Consider the following 23,262-nt stretch of genomic DNA (forward strand, 5'->3'; position numbering starts at 1 on the left):
AAGAGCGGAGATCCGTACAGGAAGAGGCAAGTCAAGAAACAACAGTGCATCGACTAAAAGATGGAGGAGGATTTCAGGGAGTGATGCAAGTCCAAAAAAAAGGGGTGATGCTGATGAAGCAGTACAAAGCCCAGGTGCTTCAGCTGATGCTTGTTAGTCTTTCTCAAAACCAAGTGTGAGCCGGCCTCCTGGAAGACATCTTTGATGGTGGTTTTTCTTTGGAAAGAGGGTAATTTCAGACTTCTGGCCAGGATGCCAAGGCTGCAAATGCAACCCCTTTGTTGCGGGTGAGCCCAAATTAGGCCAGGCTTGTATTTGGAAGAGCGAAGATGTGTGGCAAATCGAGCAGTGTTGAGGGATGAGGGGGAGGAGAAGAAGATAATGGGGTTTGGCTCAAGCTTTCCAAAACTCTGAGGAAAGTTAAGTCAGGCAGGGGTAAAAGCTAGCAAGTTCCTGTGCTTTCTGGACCTGCTGCCTGAGCTCTGCTCCAACCCATAGCCTGGCCCTCCCCTGTGCTAGGAAGAGCAGGACACGTTTGTGAGGCAGTCGTGACAGTCTCCTCTCCCCCACCCCTCCGCCTACTGTGTTAGTCGGGGGACATCTCGGGGCCTCGCTGTCTGTCTCCACCCTCAGGGACCTGGGGAAGCACTGCCGCGCTTAGGCTGTGGCCTGCCTTTTATTTTTTTTTTGGGGCTGCTTATTTCTTTTTGAAGAGCTTGCGGAAGGAGCTCCGGAAACCCCCCTTGGGCTCGTGCCGCGGGTTGTGGTCGCTGAAGGATGTTTGCTCATTGTCATCCTTCTGGCAGAACCTGGTGTTGTCTTCTGCATGGAGCTCCTAAAAGGGAAAAGACAATTTAACCAGTGTTTGCAACCTCACATCCTTGTCCCCTTTTCCTTCTCTTTCTCTCTGTGCTAGGAGGGGCCTGGTGGGTGAGGAGGTGCTGGCAGGGCTGGGAGACAACACCGCTCAGGCCTCTGCAGAGAGCTTGTTGCTGGCTCTGTGAAGCTGAGGCATTGGCAGAGTTGTGGAGAAAGAAGCGCTGTTAAAGGGAACTGGAGCCTTCTTTGTTAAGATTTTCAGTTAGGGGGTCTTACTAGCCCCTTTTTACTACCAACAAGGGAGTGAGCCAGCATGGAGAGTTGAAGGAGCAGCTCCTTCCCACCCCCTCCTTGCTTGTGAGCTCTCTTTACCCTAGGAGAGGGAGGCTTCCTGAGCTGCTATGGTGTGAGAGATGCTTCTGTTGGCTCTGTTGCTCCCTGATTTTATATTGGTGGGGCAGGGAGCTTTGGTAGCACATATATTTTGTGGTAAATGTGCCACTAAAAGACCTCTTCCACTTGCAGGAGAGTGCTGAGTTCCCCTCAGAATGGCGCTGGGCACAAGCCCCTTTTCTCCAGTTCTGCCCACAGTTGCCACAGCGGTCTCTATTGCTCTGTGGGGGAGAGCATGTCCTGCAGTTTTGGACTAGCTACATCCTACACCCTATGTACCATCAGGTACCATCTACACCCTGCTGGGGGCCATAGCTCTGTGCAGGTGAGTGCAGACAGCTCACAGGCTCTTGTTTCTGGATGGGCTCTGTCCCTACACCTCTTCTCTCTCTGCCTCATCGCCCTTGTTCTACCACCTTCTTCACTCACTTGGGCTTTTTCCTCTCTTTTGAGGTTTCCCTGCTGCATTTTCAGTCAGGCCATTGGAGCTTTCCTCCCATCCTCATCTGCATTTACAGCCTCTCCTGCAGCTTGCCTCCTTTCACCAGGAGGGTGTTTCTCCAGGCAGCACTGAAGAAGCTAGCTAAGCACTTCACAGCACCCTTGGCCTCTTCCCAGGGAACTGTGGAGGGTGTGGGGCCTGGATATTCATTAAGGGCTTTCTCCCCTGTCTGTGGCAGCCCAAAACTGACTGAGCAGGCACTACAAACTACAGAGACACTGTCACAGCAAGATCTAGTCCCTGAAAGACCAGAGTGCTGCCTGCCATGCCAGTGGTTGTCTGAGGGAGAGGGACACCGTTGCTGGGCTCTATCCTTTTTTCCACAGACTTTAGCATGGCTCCATGATCCACGCGACAAACACAGGCAAAACAAAACCCATGGACCAGATCCTTGTTAGTGTCAATGGGCTGAGTTCAGCAGAGCCAGCTGAGAACCTGATGCTAAATCCCTTGGATCTCTTAACGCAGCACCTCCTCATAGCAGGTAAAAAGGCACCTTTTTAACTGGGTGCCACCCTGTAGCGCTCATTTCGAATGGGTTTGCTCACACTTAATGACCCTAATCAGGTAGAATGTTTTCTCATGGGGGAAGCTCAGTGACAACTAGAGGTACATGAGAGGCTAGCTCATCTCAGGGGCTCTCTGTCTGTCACTCAGCCAGCTGTGTGCCTCATGCCCGTGTTTGGCCCCGGGGTAGTTGTGTGTGAAAAGGAGCTGTCCTGTGTCTTGTTCCCTCCCTTGGGCACGTACATGCAGATGAGGGCTTTGAATGTGTGGATTTGGAAGCTAGCTTGGCAAGGTCTGCCCTAACTGTATCTCAGATCTTTCTCCTGCTGCTGTTGCTGCTTCTGCACCACCACGTGCCTTTTTTTTTTTTTTTTTTCTCCTCCTATTTAAGCCTCCTTACTTCCAAAAAGCTCTGTTTTTCACCCGCTCCTCTCTGTGGGGGGAAGTAGCTCCTTTGGGAGCTTCGGGATGAGGCTGAGATCATGTGAGGCTGGACATTCCTCTCCTGCTTCTGCTGTAGCCGGCTCCCACTGCTGCTCCGTGTGCTGTAGAGTCTGGAGCTCACACCCTCGGCGCTCCTCGGCAGCTCCTTCAGAGACCTGCTCAGCTGCTTGCCTTTGCTGTGGAACATCTCGCGCTTGTAAGTACTGCTGCTGACGGGGGTACAGCTCTTAGGCAGCGGCTGTAAGGCATGATCTGTCCTCTCTGGTTCTGACGTGAAGTTAACAGGCCTGAGGAAACAAATGTCTAAGCTGGACTCGGAGGAGGCTGGGGAGCAATTCTCAAAGAGAGCGAGGTTTTGGAAGGCATCGTCTTCGTAGGGGCCTGGCAGGGTGAACACCTCTCCAGGGTAGTCGAACTCTTCGTAGCTTGGTGCAAAGTTCCTTGCATCCTGCAGCAGCTCCACAGAGGTCCTGATGGCTCTCTCCGTGTTTCCCACAGCGTCGGCAGGTGGTGCTTCGTACTCCATTTCTGGGATGGATTGTAAGGGAGCTGTCAGAGCCTTGAGTTCTTGCTCCGTGAGCTGAGAGGATGCAAGGATATTCTCTGGCCTCTCATGTTTTCTGCTCTCCATTTCCCAGTCAGGGGGCTTCACAGCCTGGATGTTCTCCATGACAGTTGGCTGCGGTTTCTTCATCTGGGGCATCAAATGCCTTAAAAATAAGAAACAAACACACATATACATACACACACACACACACACACACACAAAACAAAAGGAAGTGGAATACTGAAGGATGACAGAGACATCCCCCTTCCGCCCCACCCCATTTTCTTGGTTTTATAACCCCAAAGTGTTTTCATATCTTGGAGGAGAGTAACGGAGTTCCCACTGATTTAAAAAATAAATAAATAATAAAATGCTTGGTTGGGTAGGCAGGATCAAATTTGCAGAGGCAGGACTGCTTATCCAGTAGTTTTGGCTGACTCTTCTACTCTACACCACAACATGGACAGAAACAGAGAGGAGAAGCCAACTGCTGCTTGTCTCTCCTGTTCAACTCCATTCTGGATTTTTACTTTCCTTCTCCTTTTTTCTGTAATGTAGGGACCGTGTTATTTTTCTCTGGTCTGATTTTCATTTCAAGTGGTTGAGATCCCTCTCTTGGGGTGGGTGACCCTGTCCCCAGGGGTGTTTCGGGAGTACTTGGAGAGTTCCTGCCCTCCAAGTGTTCAGGTAAGCCAGCAGAGTCAGGGGAGCTGTTTTTTCCCCACCTCTGCTGATGAGGTCCCACCCAGAGCTGTATTGGGTCCCCAGTTTGAGATGAATGTGGGGAAACTGGGGAGGTGCCAGCTGAGGCTCCCAAGGCAGCAGCCTGGAGTGATTGAGAGGGGAGGAAGGTTGGTTTGGGCAGTCTGATGAAAAGGAAGCTAAGGTTTGATCTAATAACGCTACCACTTGAGGGACGCTCCAAGATGGAGCCAAACTCTTCTTGTCAGTGTCAAATAATATAAGAAAGCAGAAAGGCCCCAAAATGCTGTTAAAAGGCTACTTTAAAAGCCTTCTGCTAGGATAATAGGCTTACGGGGTTGGCGTGCCAGAGGAAGGTGCTGGTGGGAATGACTGGATTGCCTCTTCCGAGTGGATCCCGCTGTCCCGGATGGAGGCCGCGCTGGGCGTTGGAGAAACCTCTTGGCTTGTGCACTGGGAGGTGAGTCCTTTGTACAGCTTCACCAGGGACGACCTGAGGGAGGAGAAATCCATCGTCGTGCTAAGAAATAAGGCAGGGAATGAGCACGAACGTGTAGAATCACAGAAAACAGGGCTGGGAGAGTCCTTAATACTCCCGTGTTCCTCTTCCCACCCCAAGGAAAGACCTATTCTACCTAATCTGTCCCAGTCAGCAAGGAATCCTGCTTTCTATCCTATTCTCAATGCCTCTCTTGATAGCAGTCCCACCCCAGCAATCTGCTCCAGCCCTTTACCACCCTCCACGCTGAGAAGCTTCCCTTGAAGCCTGATCCTGTGCTATGCCCTCAATGACTTTGATTTTAGTAAAGTCTCCTGGTTTCAGCAAAGACTCCTGAACCACAACTGCAATCACAACTGAAGAATCTACGTTCAAGGTTTGTACTGCCACATTTCACCTCAATGGTTATGGGAGGCATTTGTTTCCCCCACCCCCAACCCTTAGTAAAATAAGTGCTGTTCTCTCCCAGTCTCTTGGTTAGCCTGTGCAGGGTTTCAGGCCACACGCATGGTGTTCAGCAGGGCCCCAAGCTGCTGAAGCAGCTATGTCCAAATATATTCTCCCACTGGGGAATGACTTTTCCATCAGTTTAAGGAATCAAATGCGGTGAAGAAACATGTGGCTGCCATGTTTAGAAGGATTAAACTGAATTCCCTTTCGCTCTTAGAGTTAGGTGGAAGGGTCCAGCCCAAATCTAACCTCAGTTTGAAGAACAAACGCCAGTAGTGGGCTTTATTAAACATTCATATGCACAGGGCTTTGTTTTATTTCAGTAGAGCAAGGTGCCCGTTGCTCTTGCCTGGGACCTAAACCCCATGTTAGCGGGCTGGCCCCACACCTCCCTTTCCCTGGTGATTGAGAGAATGAGCTGATGTTGTGCTTACTTCTTCAGCTTTTTCCTCTTCTGTATCAGCAGGTCTTCGTTGCATTGGAAGAGGAGGCTGTAGTGTGAGATGAAAACCCGGAGGCGCTGCACACACACCAGCAGCAGGTAATAATCGGGATGCTCTTGCTCCGTGAACTTCAGGACGTTCTGGGGCACAGAGGAGAGCAGATAATTTGGAGGGTGCCCTAACCCTTTCTGGGGAGAATGTGCTATTTGGGACCATAGATTAGCACATCAGAATGTGGATGGTGCTGCCCTGTGCGTTATGGGAGCACCAGTTTCTGAAGGACTTGGACAGGGCCTGCAACCTACTATTCCAGTGCAAATGCATGAGTAACTACCATAAATGTAATTGTGGGAGGTGTGGGTGACTAACTGGTTGAGTTTAGCATTGGATAAATAATTATTTTTCTTTGCCTTGTCTTAAATATTTTAGTACAATTCAGATTGCCTTCCTGTGTACTGTTTTTAAGCAGTCTTTACATGGGAATAGTTGTTTACCCCTAGCAGCCTCTAGTCCTCTCAGTCTTTAAGCTAAAAGGCAAGTGGATCACTCAGCAAAGAGGCCAGCTCTGATACAGGAGTTACAGAGCTCTTGGTTTCCTAGAGGGAGAGGTTGGTTCTGTGAGGGCAAGGGGGTGAACTGGCAAACAGACGCAAACTTAGGTTAAAAAAAAAAAAAAAAAAAAAAGTGAAAATGAAGTCGTTCTCAACTTGCTTTTCCTCTGAGCTAGCCAGAAGCCCTGGAGCCGTACATGCCTGTGTACGGGCTCTGAGTTAAGTCATGCCTTGTCATAAGGATTCAACAAGACAGTTTCCATCCTGGGGCCCTACCTGTAGGTGAATGAGGTATTCAGGGATTCGCTGGACTATATGGAAGAACAGAATGTAGAGATCAGATTTGATTTCTTCTTCTACCTGAAATAGAGAAAGCAACTTTGAGAGTCTCTCCCACCGATAAAACATGTCTGCTTCCAAATAATTCTGGTCTCTAACGAGTGCTTTACCATGAGCAGTCATAACAGTTCACAGAAGTACACCAGCTGTGTGTGCAAGAGTGGTCTTCATCCTTCTACCAGCATTAGCAGGGGGCTATCTATGGGGGGCACTCAGCCTGATAAAGCAGGGGTGTGTGTTTGAAGTGTGCTAGTCAGGTTTCACTGAAACCCCAACTAGACAGTGTTGCTCAGAATGGAGTCCCAAATGGAATTGAACTAAGTGAGATGGACTTCTTCAGGTGTCTTGGAAGCAAATTTGTGGGATTTAGTTACTGCATTTAAAATTTTTAATTTCCCTAATTTAAATCAAGGATGAGACCAGATACCTAAAGCTGAACAGTACAGACTGTTTTCTAAAGTACTGACTGTCTTCTCTTCTAAAGAAGCACTTTAGCACCTACAGCCTCAGATCTGGTGTCCCTGTTTGGACAGGTCCTCTGTTTTTCTGGAGTCTTTGTATTTGGCCAGGACAGGTCTGGGTAGCATGTGTGTAGCTGGGCTTTCTAGGAGGTTTTTATCTGAAATACCATTTCATGGCACAGCAGAAATGCAGTTTTGGTTACACACAGTGGTGAACATGTTAAAGTTACTTTTTGTAGGTGCAAATGCCTGTCAGCCATGGCAACATTCAGGAAACTGGTATTCAGTAACAGAACAACCAGCTGGGCAGAAAAGTCTTGATGTGGGAAGGCCTAGCAGGAAGAAAGTCAGGCATGAGTGGTGCCATTACGTGTCTGTGAAGCGGGCAGGAAGTTTACCTCCTTCAGGATCACCACGTGGATCAGGGAGATGCATTCTGGCAGGTCCCTCAGGTAAGCAACGTAGTAGTCCAGAAAATTGTTCTTATAAATGAGGAAAGAGCAGAGGGGGGAGAAAGAACAAACAAACTTAAGAGAAATATTTGGTCATAAAGCCAGCTAGAATGAAAAACTGTTGATACCCCTCTGATCACTCCTGGGAGCTCATCAGTGCAGAAGAACTGCTAACTGTATAAAGCTTTCAGGGCTCAGGACTTTTTTTTAACTCACAAGTAAGAGAATGGCTCAGCTGTTGAGTATAGCGTATTAAACTTTGTAGCAGGTGGGAGGGGTAGGGAGTCTGAAGAGGTAGAAATTTTTCTCTTATATATGAGTCTTAAAACTCATAAAGCATAAGATCAGGATTCTACACATCCTTCTAGGAAAGGTCCCACTGTGGGTTGGACAGGCTGGAAGGGCGTTACCCTAGCCACAGCTCCACAGTCCAGCCCTTCTACTGAAATGTATTCTGGCTTGTCCGTGGGCCATCATTCTGCTAAAACATCATATATTAGTAGCAGAAGAGTCTAGAAAGGTTTGTAACGTACCTCATCATTTGTTAACTTCAGGAAGATGTCTCCTAGGATCCCTTGGCGTGGCCAGCTCAGGACTCGCTCCTGGAGAGCATGAAGCAAATCAACGTGCTGCTGGACCAGGTACCGCAGGGAGTTGGGGAAGAAACTGGAGGGAGACAATATCAGACCAGTTACAGGGAGCAGAAGCTCAGCCTTAAAGCCTGTACTGCTGAAGTTGGCATTCAGATGGTCAGCACAGGCTTGCTTTACACACAGGTACTATTAACTTTTTTTTGTTGGAGTCCTGACTGCACCAGGAGGCTGTTTTGGCTGCCGTGTGCATGCAGGTACCCTCTCCCAATTGAGTATTGTTCAGTGTTTTGAAGGTTTCTTAGGCTGACTCTCCAGTTTGGTGTGTAGTTGACTGGAGCTGTTTAAAAGCTGTTTAAAACTGCTCAGCTGGGTCAGTCCCACAGATCTTTATCAGCATGTAAATACATCCATATGTCTGTATATATTGATACCTGATTGTAGCTACTGGCCAGGGGCTTATTACTTAGAGTCTTTAATCACTGCAAAAACCTCCCACTGCCTCTGATGTTCAACTAGAAAAAAAGCTTTACGTGTTTAAATGTCTGTGTGGATGAAAGAAAAGTGGTAGAGACGGTGAAGCAGAATAGACCGAAGAACATTCCCCAGAAGAGAGAGCACATGAAACAAAGTACCTTCTCTCTTTGGTGCTCCTCTTCACATCTGGCCCTTGCAATGTGGCCTTGATCTTCAGGATCAGGGAAAGGTTGATGACATATTTCCTTTCTGACTCCAGCAGCTCCAAAGCGATGTTCTGCCTTTTGGCTTCCAGAAGATAATGGTTAAGTTTGAAAAATGAGGAAATGCTGGCCTCAAGGATAGCCTCATGTTAGAGTACATTTTCCCTCGTGAACTGACATTAAGTCATGAAAGCAGAAACTGCTGAAAATTAGATCTATGTCTTGTCTCCATGTCAGTTTTATCCCAAATACAGGATTCTAGCCTCATGCTACAGTGTGCAACAGATATGACTGAAGTTGCATTGCTTGCTGAGAAAGCTCCAAAGCAAATGTGTTCTGCCCCATGAATTACACTTTTTTCTCCTATATCTTAGGAAAAATTAAAGCTATCAAAGGCAAAACAACCCACACCAGGGATTCACATCCAGTTTCCCACAGAAGTTGTATTTTTCACCCGCGTAACTAGCTACAGTGTCCACAACCCCACTAATACCCTGAACCTGCCTGGTCTTGGAAAGGGGAACTCTTGGAGACTCTGAGGCATTCCCTCCCAGCAGGGATAACTGGCTTGTATGTCTCCATCTGTAAAAAGCAATCACCAGCTCACACCAGGTGTGAGTGCAGCTTTGAGCCATTCTGGCCTCTTTTTTTCCCCTCTGCCCTTACCAGCCAAAGAGGGTTCGCATATAATGTTGTCAGCTGAGCTGTATCTGCTTTGGCCCATGTCTTTCCCTCTTTCTGGTTGCTCTTTGGAGATGTATTCATCTCCCCAGTCCTTGGTGTCCTTGGGCTGCTTCCATACCGTTGATGGCAGGTGCACCTTTGACTGGCCATCTGTTGTCAAGGGAGGCTTGAGGCTGTCATCTGTCTCCAGGGTTGGTCCTGCAATGGGAAAGAGCTGCATGGGTCATGACATCTTAGTTGATAGGTTATACTACAGCTGGTAGATGACCTGGTTATCTAATGGGGAGCTTGAAGCATTCTCCCTGCTTTGGCTATAGCCTTGTAGAGTTAATTTACAGCTATAAATGGAAGTGCAGTTGGCGAGCACTTCTGCAGAACCAGGCTTGCACTCCTCCATCACTTATTTTCAGACCAAATAAGGTCCAAAATCAGGTATAAGTTAGAAAAGAAAAAAGATACATTCCAAGTATGGTTGCACTTCAGGGTTTTGGTATGCTTAAGGACTTGTTAATACGACAGATTTATTGACAGGTATTCTGGAATATAAAACATAAGTAAGATTTAAATGCTACTCTTAATAGATGTAAACTGCCATTGCTCTTAAAGCTTTCAGCAGTGATTATATAAGCAGCAACAGGACTGATAGACTGAGGCTATATTATATCACAGAGAATGTAGGAGAGGGTGAAGTGGTGCCACTGGTCTGGAATTGCTTTAATGCAATTTAAGTGCAATTTAATGCAAAGTTTGAATTTGGGTTGCAATGAAACATCTTCTGTAGCTTTGTTCTTTTTTTATAAGTAGATTCTAGCCAAAGAGCTGTCCAGAACAGTGAGTGCTTCAAGTGAAGAGTGCAAACATCTGACAGTTGTTCTCATGTGTCCTATTGCTGGCCAGGATCCTTAGTGTTCCTTTACTAGGACCTTCACTAAGTTCTTAACCCTTTTTTTTTTTTTTTTTTTTTTTTTCAGAGAAGCTCCTTTGCTACTATTCAGGCATGTCTATGAGGAATCTGGAAGCTGGTGGGTGAATAACCAGCTCACCAGCTCTACTGGTGTGTAGCAACTGCAAAGACCATCTTTTCCCAAGTGGCAGGATGGCTTTCAATTATTTTTTGTCCTATCAGTGAGCTTTGACTTTTCCTTTCTGCAAGGGCACTTAGAACCTGCAGAAGCAGCAGAGAAAGTTTTTGCCTGCTGAATATCAGTGTGTTGCATTGTCCATCAGTTATTTGGCACTTCAGGCTTCTGGATTTATCTTTACATCTCAGCTGCAAGTGTGATAATGGGGGTCCATGGCAAAGTGAAAGCCGTGCTTGTGAAATGCATGCTCTGAAAGCATTTCTTAATGCAGTAAATTAAGTGCTCTAAATCAGTCAGTCCTACTGTATTTTGTTCATTTGTTTTTTAGCAATTCAAGATTTTCCTACCTGGACCTGCTACGACTTTAACACTTCCGTCTCCTATTGGCATGATCCTGGTGTCAGACACTGTTGAAGAGCAAAGGGAAATGTTACGAGGGAAGATGGCTGTAAAGCAGGCTTCTTCCTGCCCAACCTGGTCTGTAAGGTTATATTTTCTACTCTTTCATGTTTTTGGTATGTGAACACCCTGTTAAATCCTCCATGGAAGAAGCTACTCCTTACTGTTGTGGCTTTTCCTGCAGTCTTTGTTTCAGTAGTACTTCCAGGCAGGCTAATGTGGGGTCCCTGTTATGCTCAGTGTTGTGTGACCTTGGAGCCTGAGCAGTCCTGGCTTGTCCTTGCTGGCAGTGATAGCACCAGCCTGGTGTGCTGATGTACCAGCTCCTATGTCCCCTTGTCAAATGAGCCACTGGTGTGTCCCCTTAAAGACACCAGATGTTCTGTCAGCCCAGTCCCTGTGATCCTCCCTTCTGTGCTCTGCTCCCTTACAAGAAAACGACTCCACGGGTTGTAGCGTTTCTGTCAGGGGCTTCTACTTGATTGGGTGTTTGTGCCACTAGCATTTCAGGGAAGAAGCCTACTTCCCTTTCCTTGGAGGAGGCAAGAAATGGCTTTTGGAACAGTTTTCACAGGGCAGCATCTCCTGAATCCAGGCCAGTGCTGAGGCCATGAGTTACTGAGACACAACACTGAGGTACATGCACAGACCCAGGAGCTGTGCTGCACCCCCACTCTCTTCCTGCTGATGACACCTTAGTAAAACATGGTGTCCTCTTAAACCAGTGACCTTTTCTGGACTCTTTTTTCCTGAGGAAGGCACTGTACTTGCCTACTGTCTTTCCTACCTTTTTCATAAGTCACGTTGTGCAAAAGGCTTGTAAAATCTTCGTTGATCATCACAGGTTCTGGGAGGTTAATGGATCGAAATGGGCTGCCCTGGAGAGGTGTAGGCACTGTCTGTGAGCTGTGGTCATCCTTCTGTGCTCTTCTGTACAAACATAAAGAATGGGACAGCTGGAAAACAGGAATCCTCTACTGCACTTGTGGCAGACACCAGTACAAGCACAGAGTCAGAAGTAGGGCAATTCCAGCAGATACTAGGAAAGGAGTTTGATGCATGAAGTTCATGAGCAATGTTATAAAGGTAACTTCAGTGCTTATAGGAGAAGGTTATTTCAGATCTGCTCTTTTGCAGAGCATATTTTATCCAATTAAAGGGCTTAATTAGCTCAGGGCCTAGCCTAGATTTGGCTAGCCAAGTGCTTGCACCAAGTCAGCTGTACATCTATCATCAAGAGGGAGGCTAATCAGGGCCAAGGTGGACGAGCAGTCTGCCTCCTCACAGCAACAGTGCGGCCCAGCAGTGTGCAAATGTGCTCCAGTGTGTGCCTGCTCAGAGCAGAAAAAGCTGGTGACAGGAAAACAGATCGTGGCTGCACGCTCAGGACCCTGCTGAGTCCTGCACGCTTGGCAGAGGGAGAAGGGAGGGGAAACTGCAACACTATTGTCTGGATGGGGTTGGCTTTGGGATAGCTTTTAATGGTGAGGGCTCCTGACTTACAATTGTATTTCTTCCCTAGCAGGTCTGTTTGTTTCACCAGGACCTGCTTTCCCTGCGGGCTGTTGGGGCTGTTGCTGCTGGAATCCCACTGAGGTGTTGGTGTTTATCTGCTGTACGTGCTCTATGGGGTATGTGTCTAAAAGCCAGGGGGAAATTAAAGGCTGGAGCTTCCAGTAACAATCAGGATTTATGTACATGTCCAGCTAGGACAAGACTGAGATGAAGTGGTAAGGAAATGAGCAGAACGGACACCACTGCTAATTAGCACTTCCGGAACCCTGGAGTTCAGGCCCTTACTTAGCTTTCACTTTCCGTGATTCCCGCCTCTTCTCCTGCTGAAGCTGCTCAATTTTCTGTTGCATTTCCTCCTGCTTGGCACTGATTTCTTCAATCATTGACTTTGCATCGCTGAGCTCCTCCTGAGGAACAAGCAAAAGCACAAGCATTCCCACTGTGCCTGTCAGCCTTATAGAGCACGTGGCTGGTGTGGACTGGAGGTGCTTTGGGGTGCTGCAGGAAAGTGTCCCTGTGAATTTTTGTCTCATGTCTTTTGTTTCAAGTCTAATGTGTGTAATACGTGCCATGCGTAGTGTGGCAATGCTTGATTTGATCACAGGAACATGAGATCCTGTGGTTAAGGCACTGCTAGGAAATGGAGATGAAGGGCTTCATCTGCTAACAGTTAAACTGGGGCCTGGAAGCTGCCTTTTTAGCCTGATTTTCTAAAGAAACGATGCCTGCTGTAACTTTGCTGTGTGTGTGGCTCACTGTCAGCATATCCTCCCCATTGGCATCCCTCAGGCAGTTTCAACCAAGCCTTGTGTGCATATAGAGCTCTCTGATGCATGAAGTCCCTGTAAACCAGAGGAGAGGGATTTTCCCTGAGCGAGGAGGTGGCTTCACCAGGAGTTTGTTTAGACAGTCAGTGTAGACGTGAGGCAGAAGGAGATCAGCTTTTGCCACTCCTGTTGCTTGTGTCTTGATTTTGAAACCCTTCTTCCCCCCATATCCGTGCCCTAGATAACCCTGCCTCTGGCTGCTTTGAGACCTCTGCCACGTGCCCTTATGTTTCCTGCTGTCTGCCTTGCTCAGCTGGGCCCACGGGGCTCCTCCTGCTCAGCACCATCCACCTCTCCCCATCCCAGGGACAGCAACGGGTTTTCCTGGTAAGCAGCCCGCTTTAACTTCACAAGGTATTATTGACTCAGCAAAACCCCATGGGGAAAACTTACCATAAAAACAATAAAACGGTTCCTCTGCCTGCCTCCTCACAGGCAGCCATCCAGTTTCTGCATGGAGATGCTGACCGGTTTAAAGTGCACATCAGGCCCCCTTGCTAGGCTCTCTCCCCAGTCCTTTGTCTTTATCCCCTTGGGCCAGATCAAACCAGGCTGCGCTTCCTCCCAGCCGTGTGGGAACTCAACTTCAAAAGCTTTAGGGTTTTGTATTAATTCCCTGCTCCCCAGCAGCTTTGATTCCTGCAGGAAATGCAGGAGACCTGACCTGGGGAGAGGTATGGCACAGCGACTGCCTGTGAACATGCTGTGTGCCTGCTGTGTGTGCAGCCCGGAGCAGGGGTCTCTCATTCCCAAGGCAGCAGGCAGCACTTGTGTGGTGGCCCCTCACGAAGGCTAAACACACCAGGGCATGTTTTACACTTGGGTTAGGGTTCTGGAGGGAAGATGCAAAGCCAAAGTAACTGCAGCAGATACATCTGAAACAACTGCCCGTTCGTTTTCTTTGAGAGCAGGAAGGGTTGATGGAGGCAGAGGAAAGCTCCGCGCCACCCGAGCTGACGTGGCAGGTGTGCAGCCCCCTGCCAGCTGTGCTCCTACCTTGAAGGTGTTGAGGGAGTTCTTCATCTCAGCCACTTTCTCTTCCATGGCACAGCGGCAGCTCTTGACCTTCTCCTCCAGGGCGTACTCGCCATGCTGGATTCGCGACAGCTCCTGCATTGCTTCTGTGAAACCCGCCTTCAACTCAGAGGCTAATGCCTGCAACTAGAGGAACCACAAACACGGTGGGCTCAGTCCCTCCTCCCAGACACAGGTGGCTGTGTCCCCGAGGGTCACCCGTGGCTCAGAGTGGCATGAAGGCTGGGTGTAACCCCTCCTGTAAGCTGCTGTCCTCTTTCTCCTCCTCCTGTTATGGCTGGGAGACATGGGGGGAGGTTCAGCTCCTGCTGCAGTACGTGGCAGGAGGCGTTTGACTTGGGCAATCCTTGTGCCCCTTTTTGTACCCAGAGTTTTTCCAGCCCCCCCTGGCAGGTTGCAGCCTGTCAGTCTCCAGAAGGAGGAGACAGCCTGAAACACGCCAAGAAGGGTTTTCAGTAACAGCAGGCAGATTATCAATGCCAAAAGCAGCTGTGGAGCAGCTCTGTCCTTTATCACTGGGCCCTTTCCAGGGAAAGAGACAGCTCTTAACTTGTGATGGGGAGGGAGTGAGGGGGTTTCCCCTGGCATGGACAGTGTGCCCACTCTCCCTGTTTTCTGTCCCTAGAGGCTCTGGTGCTGCTGGAAGAGCTCCCAACCTAAGCTGGAGGCAGCCGGTTGACAGCTGGGCGAAGCAGGAGACAGAGCGGGGCGAGCCGGGCTGGCACAGCAAGCAGACGAGGCAGGTTTGGAGGTGGGCAGTGAGGGAAAACAGGCAGCTTGCCAAGCGGGGACACCCTCTTCAGGGATACCATGGGCCAGCAGCCCTGAGCTCTGCCCCCACTGCTGTGAGCAAGGCGCTTGTTCTGCCTGCACAAAGCCCACGGCGAGGTCGCGGCCCAAGGTGCTTCGGTACCAGTGTTTTTTTTGTGTTTTTGTTTTTTTTTTTTTTACCTTTACAACAGAAATTCGGCCTAACATCTGGTTATAAACTGAGTCCAAAACTGGAGCACTGGTGGTAAGAGGACAGCCACCCCGGGGAACTCAGGCGCTTGAGTCCTGTAAATGGAGCAGAGATGGCTTCCGATACCTCGGGGCAATGGCATGCACCATCCTCCTCTGATCAACACCAACAGCATCTTTACAGAGGGCGTCTGCCTGCCATCCCCACTCCTACCCCAGTGCCTACCCCACAGTCCCCTACACATTCCCAGAGCTGCCTGGGCAGGAGGAGCGGGACTGACAGGAGCTGGGATGGGGTGGGAGGAGAACAAGAGGCTGGAGGTGGGGGCAGAGGACATCTTCCCTCCTCAGGCAGTCATCCCTAACTCCCCAGGCCAGCTGGAGCTCCAGATCCCGTGATTCAGCCCCTACACAATGGACGCCTTCCTGTGCTGCAGGAATGTCACAGTGGTTGTCACCCTGTGAGCAGTGAGTGTAGCCTGGAGGGTTAGAGGAGCTGTGTGGAGCCATGGCTGTTAGGGGAGGCAAACCACACTGCTTCTGGTATCCGTGCGTTTACCAGCGCCTAGCAAGGTGAGTCAGATGGCCCTGGCATCATCAAACATCCTAATGTATGTGCCTGGAGAAGCAGAGGGGGCATAAATTACTGCAGCTGTGCAAAATGTTAATATTCCTATCCCTGCTCACAGGTGCTTGCCAGTCCCTTAAACATCAAGCTTATGTTGCCGAGGCAAAGTCTCTCTGCTAGCCTGCATCGGGATTAGGCATCATATATTTTCCTCAAAGTGAAAAGGTGTGATTTGTCAGGTCTGGTTTAGAGATCTGCTTCAGGGTGGAGACTTTGCAGCCTCCAAGTGGAGGCAGTCTGGAAGCTGGCCCTAGAGATACCTACATTCGGGTAGAATAGGCTCAAAATGAAATGCTTCTGCCTGCAAGCCTGGCTGTATCCTCCTCAGATGCTTCAAGAAAGGGGCTAATCTAGACAGATCCTCCCCGAAGCGTATGGGGTGATAGTCAATATACATCTAGAGGTGTCAGTAAAAAAAAAACTGCTAGGCATCAGCAAAGCCAACAATAAAAAAAGGACTACTGCATGGAATTCAGTGTCCTTGTGTGGCAAAGCCAGAGTTCAGGCAGCCGAAAGAGATTTGGAGTACAGACTGGACAAAAATATCCCCTGTGTTTCAGCAAATGCGTCTAAGAACAAATGGTCACTTTATTTGGGGGCTCACTGCTGGCCAACCTCTGCTTTTCCAGTCACCTTGCTAGCTTGGTTCCTTTCTGTGTCCTGCAGGACACTGCTCTGGGTCTATCCTGCCAGGGACATCCTTCCTTGGCCCCAGGTGGCTGACAAACAGCTATTTCAGATACAGAAATGCATCTTACTTTTGCATTTTGCTTTGCCATGGATGGATGAAAGCAGCAATATCAATCAGCCACACCTGCCAGAGCTTGCGTGAAGTCCTGAAACCCTGAGAATTCCCTCCTCTGCTGCCTTCACAGCTTGAAGCATAGCTAGGAAGCATAAACAGTCTCGCAGCATTGCATGCAAGTTTCATCCAAGCTTGAGTGGAGCAATATAGAAGCAACACACCCTTGAACTCTTGCAGTGTGGTGCTTCAGCACTGGATTTTAGGTTGAGCTCGTTCAGTCCCATGGGCTGCTACAACAAATGGAAGCTGTGCAGCATAGGCTCATGCTAATGTTCATGCTTATGTCTTGCCCAGATGATTATGCTTGCAGAATGAGAGAGTTCACTGGTCTGTTGTGAACTCTTGGAAAGTCAAGCCAGGTCAGTTTTCTAAAGCATCCTAGCTTGGAAACGTGGCAAGAGTTTAACTGTAGTATGTTACCTGGTTCCAGCTATTCATGGGAATAAATAAAGTTGAAGAGGAACACACTTTAGCAGGTTAATTTGAACTACCTGATCCCTAGAGGATAAATGAATCTGCAAGGTCACAGTGCATCTTTAGAACCTGCCCAAAAACTGACACATGCCTGTTCCCAAAACAAAACAAACAAAAATATCGGGAGTCCTATTTACCTGCCTTCCTTTCCCTCAGCTGTGTGAAGAAAAACCCTGGAAGTGCTGTGCTCTGAAAGGTAGCTGTGCATGAGGAAATGAGGGAATCTCCTCCTGGTCTTGCATAACTCAAATGACAATGAGCAGCAGTCGCTTGTGATCTTTAACTTCATCTCCAACCCCATGGGAATGTGAACACTTTGTAGAGTCCCAAAGGGAAGCAGTCACTTCTCACATGGAGGGGGGAACCATAACCACGTGGAGGAAGTGGTGGTGGTTAGGGGGACACAAGAAGGGTGAGATGAGAGGACAAACAAGAACCATTTCTCAGCATGGTTTTGGTTTTTACCTTGGAAGAGTGAACTTAAAAATGCCTGTGAGACCTTTGCTGAGCCTCTCCTCCTGTCTCAGCTGCCATGCTGTCCCCAAAGAGGGGAAGGAATAGATGCTGCTTCCAGGACCACAGGCAGCAGAGCTGCAGAGCCTTGCCATCTTCCCTTGGCAGGTGCCAGCAATTTGAACTGTCTGAAAAAGATGGTGACTACTGCTGCTGCATAAAGCTCTGTTCAGACTTAAAGGCAGCCCAAGGAAGAAGGTTGTGACTAGGAGATGAGAATGGCTTATGGGTAGCATGGCCTGAGATGGAAAACAGATGGAAAATGTTAGGAAGCAGCTGGAAAGCCTTGGTGAGCTGGGCTTACTGTGCTAGCTGCCACTGGGAGTGCCCACATGGAAGCAAGGAAGCCTTTTCTTTCAGTAGTAGTGGTGCCCACACATCTCCCCCAGCACTAGTAGAGCTGTTTTGGGCTCTGTGCCTTCAGTGCAGCCCTTGGCAGCTGCCTAGGGTCTTTACGCTAACACTGCCTGCTTGCAGAGACCTTGAGCTGACTGTCAAAACCAGTAGAAAATGGTTTCATGATAAAGAAGTACTTCATGATAAAGAAGCCCAGGACTGAGTCTACTGTTAGAAATAAGTCCCAGAACTGAGCAAAACCTTCTGTGGCAATGAAGGAGTACTGTCTGAGTTACTTCCCAGCTTACCCACTGCCCGTCACTTTGCACAGCACCTGAATGTGGTTAATTGGAAGCAGTAACCATTGTTGAGGGCTGAGCCTTATCTGTCACAAAGTCCAACACTTTCCACAGTGATGTTTCCACATCTGATGTTTCAGAGTTGCATGAGGTATTCTTACCAGAGAGCAGCAAATATCCAGTACAGCTGCCCCCTGTAATGTTTGTCACAGGCAGCACTATTACAGCCAAGTATTAGGGAGCCTCACCATGCCTCACAGTGGGAAGGCAGCAGATTTATGGCTGCAGGCAGCCTGGCCCTAAGAGTGTATCCACTAGAGAGAGAGGTTTCCCAGCACGCTTGTCCTGCAGCTTGCAAGCTTTCCATGCACGTTGGGCTCACTGCACTGGGCTTTGCAGCAGCCCAGCCCAGTCACATCTCCTTGGAGCTATCCGGATAGGGAAAGGGGATAAGGCAGGAGAAACAGTGCCTTGTTTATGGCAAACAGCAGCTTCTCTGTTATAGTGCGGGGCATCCCCAAACTGCAGCCACTTGCCATGGTGCACTTAGGAGCGACTGGGGGCAGCGGTGTCACAGTGGTGACGAGGCTGGTCTCAAACAGCCAAGGTTTCCAGTTCAGAGATGTGTTCCTCTGTCAGAGCACACTTCCAGGTTGAACTGGAGCAGGGTTTAAAGTGCTCAAAACACCACCACATTTCCTACAGCCTGGAAATGCTTAGGAAGTATCGCTGTGGAGACACTGACCCTGCATCCTCCAGGCAGGGTGCTCCCTGAGCCACGATGCAGGCAACCTCATCGCATCCACAGTGGCTGATTGCAGCCAGAACAACAATGCTAAGAGCAGCTACGGAGCCCTGGAAATCCTGATCACCAAACGCAGGGTTTCCAAGCTCTGGGCTGAGGACCCAAGCAGAGGCATGCAGCAAGACTCGGTGCCTGCTGAGCTGCCCTGGACTTTTGGGCAGTAGCATCCCGTGGTCCGAGGAGCCGTGAGGCTGCCAGGATAACCCAGAGCCCCCAGGGGACTTGGTACCACGCCGTGGCAATCACCCATCCTTGCTCCTGGGACAGTTCAGTGGGTTTGGAGAAAGCTCATCAGAGCTCAGCCATGAAATCTGCCTCCGGCTCAGTAAATCGGCATTCTCTAATCGGTGCTAATGATGCCAGCTAGTTAATTAGCTGAGCGCACAAATCACCTGTCTAGACACAAGTGGTTGTGAGCAGGGAAATTTTACTGGAGTGTCTTTTAAGATGAGGCTTGAGACGTGATACGTGTGACATTTGTTCATGCAGCATGTGCGTTTTAGATGCCCTGTTCCATGTAAGCGCCTACATTTTTCCTTCCACTTAATTTAGCTTTAACTACTGGCTATCTATTAGTAACTCTTTAAAATCTTGGAGTTATTTAGGGCATTTTGCTCATCTTTACCTGGGAAATCTGTGTTGCAGGGGTACTCACAGGCACACTTTCAGTCTCTCCTGTGGGAATAAAGAACTTCAGTCAATTAAAATGACTTATTATGGTTGCTATAAATAACTGGAACAGAGGGTTTGAAAGTCCCTCTTGGGGTACAAATCAGTTTTAAAGGACTCACGTCTCACTTTAGGAGGTGTGGACACTATATAGTTTGTCAAATAAACTGCAGCTGTAAAACGGGAACGGCTCAACTAAATCAGATGTTAGATTCACCTCATTTGCTGCCCTGTATCTGTCCAGAACTGATCATGAAAAGGAGTGAGAAACCCCTTTATGCCTTGCCAGAACTAAATTGCCCCCTGGAAAGTTCAGTTCTGTGTACCAGCCTTCAGTAACAGAGTTTTCCCATGAAGCAGCTTTAGTTCTCTTCTGCAATTCTGCATTTGTGAGATTTTCTTTTCATCCTGTGCTATTTGGATTTATTTTTATTATTCTTCTAAAAAGGCTGGTCTGGACTGTGTATTTTAAGCTCTAAGTTATATTTTTGTCACAATGCATTCCAAGCAGTAATGATGTCTTTTGTAACACCCAAAAATGTATTTTCATTAGTTCTGAATTCCTGTTTTCTTGTGGCATTGTGATTCCCACCTGATCTTGTGTAATGGGGCTAGGTTTAACATTTTTGAAACAGACTTAATTCATTAGGAGCTTTTTTGCAAAAGCATTGCTGTTTTACAAAAGCAATTTGGGCACTGCAGAGACATTATTTCTAGGTATTACAGGGATTTTGATTGAAAAAAAGTATATATTTATTATTTTCCTCTTCTAACACTGTCTCTTTTATGCAGAAACCCTCAGGTATCCACCAGAAGTTACTGCTGGCTGTGCTGCACGGGCACTTTGAGGAGATTGCAATTCAATTGCCATCGGTTCCCATTTTATTCCCTGTGTCAGACTCTGTCGGCCTTCACCTCCCAGACAATACCATGCCACCTGGTTCCTCATCTGCATTGCCTCCCCCCAGTAATATCAGTTCACAAGGTGAGTTTTCTCTTGCCTCCAGTAATTTCCTTCACCCCTCTCTGCTGCCAAACACCAGTGTGGCTGGTGACCCCATGCCTGATTCTGGGGGCAGCCAAGCTCCCTCTTCCTGTGCTGGCTGCAAGTGCTCAGTACCTTGCCCATCTGGGCCATCAAAACCACAGAAATTCGGTCCTGCAGAGGCTTGAAATAGGTGCAGGGCGGGTTTTAAGTGGTTAGTAACTCCACGAAGTGGAAAGTTGAAGCCTGGAAGTCAAGAGCTTTACAAGGCACACCTACGTTCTGATTACTTTGCCCCTGAGGGGGAATATGGGTTACTGCCAAGGGCACCTATGCATTGGCCCTGTTCTGGTCTCTAGAATTTGTCCTGATTCAGAGGAATGTAAGCAAATTCCCTAGTGACTGGAGGAAGGGAGAAGCAGAGGAGGAGAGGCCGTCTGCCCCTCTCTGCTCATGTGTCATTTGCTCCTTGTGCTGGTCAGTCTTGTAGCCATGGGGGTTGGTTATAGGGTCAAGCACTGACCCTCCAGGGAATGTTCCCCAAGGTTCTTCCTGAGGAAAATGGGACAGCAGGCTGACTGGGAGGAATAACCATCACCAGCATTGCCTGTTGGTTGGGCTGTTTGGGGTCAAACCTGATCAGGCAGCTCTCACCAAGTGCCAAGGTTCATCTTTTAAATGACAAGATGTTTTTATTTTACAGGTTGGCCCTTCAGGGTCTGTTTTCAGCTCTTTTTTTCTTTTGTTTGTTTGTTTTAGGCAGCCTCATGAACTGGAAACCAACTTTTGGCCTGAAGGGAATGATGAAACTTTCTTTGGATTCCTGGAGTTGGGGCTTGAGAAAGCAGCCAGTGTACTTACTGTAAGAAGACTCCAAGGTACGGGTCTGTTCTGATGTAAAAGTTAATGCTGGAGTCTTACTGTGGGGGTGGTAATGACTGACCCCAAAAAATCAGGAGGCCGTGTTTCTTAATAACACAGTACAAATCAGGTGCATGGAGGACAGGGAGCTGCTCTTTCTGCAAAATGGTGGGCGTATTGGTTGCTTTGTGAAGAGTTGGAAGTGTCAGGTGTAAAGGTGTAACAAGGAAGGGCCACGGGCTCTCTCTCATCTCATTTTCTTTGTGGTTTTCAAACTAATAAATAATGCAGGGGGCTTAAGCCAGCCCTGTAGAAGTCTGCAGGGATCTTTCATTTGGTTTTGGAGATGGATCAGTCTGTAACATCCTCAGACACACTCAAAGCAGGAAAGTGCAACTGAGAAAGGCCAGAAGAGTGGAGAGGAACTCTGCTGCTGTGCTTTTACTTCCCACCTTTACCGTGTGTGTGAGCAGAAGCCCTCTCTGTGTGTACCCAGCCCTACCCAGCTCATCTCTGCAAAGTCACTGCCGGGAGCTGGAGCAGAGCGTGGCTCCCTCACAGCTGGGAAGCAGGGGGCTTTGTGGTTATCTCCCAATTTCTGCAGCGAACATCTGCAGCCCATGGGGGCACGCCAATTAATTGGAAAAAAATCCTTGAGTTAATTTCCTTTTCAGCTTGCTACAGTGCAGGGGCCTAGGTACACAGACCTAATTTAGTCCAATTAGAAGAAGAGTAATAGAGGAATTAACTCTTCCATTACCCATGCCATGAATGAATGTTGGCACCACCAAGCATCTTTTAAGAGGGCTGGAGATGATCCAGGCTCTGTCTTCTGAGCTGGCAGCCATGGGCACTCCTGAAGGCTGCTCCCTTTTCTCTTTGTTAGCTTTGGGAGTTCCTCAGAAGCTTGGGATGTGGCACTGACACGAGCAAGAACCCCTTGCAAGGTTGCCACAGCTAAGAGGTGTTTTTGTGGGGCTGGTTGGTGGCTGCCAACATGTTCTATGAGGGCAGCTTTCTTCCTAACTCTCTTCCATAGTATCAAGAAGTGAAATTAGAGGTTGCTTTACCTTCTTGTTTGTTTGAGTCCATGGCTGCTATAGGGTGTGCGTCCTTGCGGGGACTCCTGTCCTCACTCTGGAGGGTTCTGGCTGGTCACTGGGAACATCCCATGGCTGAGAGTTGCCCACATGGGAGCCCTGCGCTGGGTCAGCTGGTCTGAACCCTGAGTGCAGAAAGATGCAGAAAGGATTTACTGAGCAGGGATGCTCAAAGTTCAGAAAATGAGAAGAAGAAGGAATTGAGAGGGAATGAAGCATCCTAAAGGTTTGTTTGGGTTCGGTGCCTCCACAAGCAGGTTGGGCTGCCAGTACAAACATTTCCCTCCCAGCCCAAGGCCAGTTGTGCTTACGTGGATGGTGACTGGAGCCCTGTGTCATTCCACAGAGACTACTTGCTCAGCACAATGCTTCGTGTTTGACCACAGAAGCAAAATGAGATGTATTTGAAAAAGTAAGATGCAAATAAACATCATTCTGGATGTTTGTTCTCTAGATCAGAGAACCAGCTTTTTGCGGTGTGAATGATCACCCAAAATGACCCCCAGGCTTGGATTTGGGCTGCAGAGCTATCGCCTTCGCAGTGCTGCTGCACGGTCCTGCACTTTTGAGGGCATTGTACTGCCATGCCTGGTTTCTCTGGCGGTTTTCTCCCTGACTGGTAGTGGGGTTAGGACCTTGGGAACAGTCTTAAGGTAATAACTTATGAGTGATGCAGTAGAGCACCAGAAAAATGGATTGTACCAGCTCAGACTGAGCGTGGGCACTGCCCCACGTCCACACCTCATCTCCCCAGGGTTTAATGCGAGTTGCCTTGTGCCCAGCCTTACTAGGAAACCAGATGTGGCACAGGAGTGTGGAATAATCTCCCATCTAGGTTCCCGTTTGACGTGGATATGCCCAAGGCTCTGCTGGCAGCTGTTGTGGTCTGGAGAAGCCTGGGGTGGT

The 23,262-nt window shown here is 48.6% G+C and overlaps 1 protein-coding gene across 1 annotated transcript; it reads right to left on the reverse strand.

Annotated features, from left to right (window-relative positions):
• Positions 1-697: 697 nt before the first annotated feature.
• ARHGEF33 (Rho guanine nucleotide exchange factor 33) lies at positions 698-22,348 on the reverse strand (the record flags this gene model as incomplete). The annotated part of the gene is made up of 15 exons (XM_084285326.1): positions 698-835; positions 2,622-3,375; positions 4,249-4,434; positions 5,298-5,446; positions 6,134-6,217; positions 7,056-7,139; positions 7,643-7,775; positions 8,335-8,464; positions 9,046-9,261; positions 10,493-10,552; positions 11,332-11,474; positions 12,345-12,466; positions 13,883-14,047; positions 19,367-19,416; positions 22,327-22,348. The coding sequence occupies 15 exons, from the start codon at positions 22,346-22,348 to the stop codon at positions 698-700; spliced, it is 2,436 nt and encodes an 811-aa protein (XP_084141452.1).
• Between the last annotated feature and the right edge of the window lie 914 nt (positions 22,349-23,262).

This window comes from Netta rufina (assembly GCF_964035555.1).
Source record: "Netta rufina genome assembly, chromosome: 3".
NCBI classification, from domain to species: domain Eukaryota; kingdom Metazoa; phylum Chordata; class Aves; order Anseriformes; family Anatidae; genus Netta; species Netta rufina.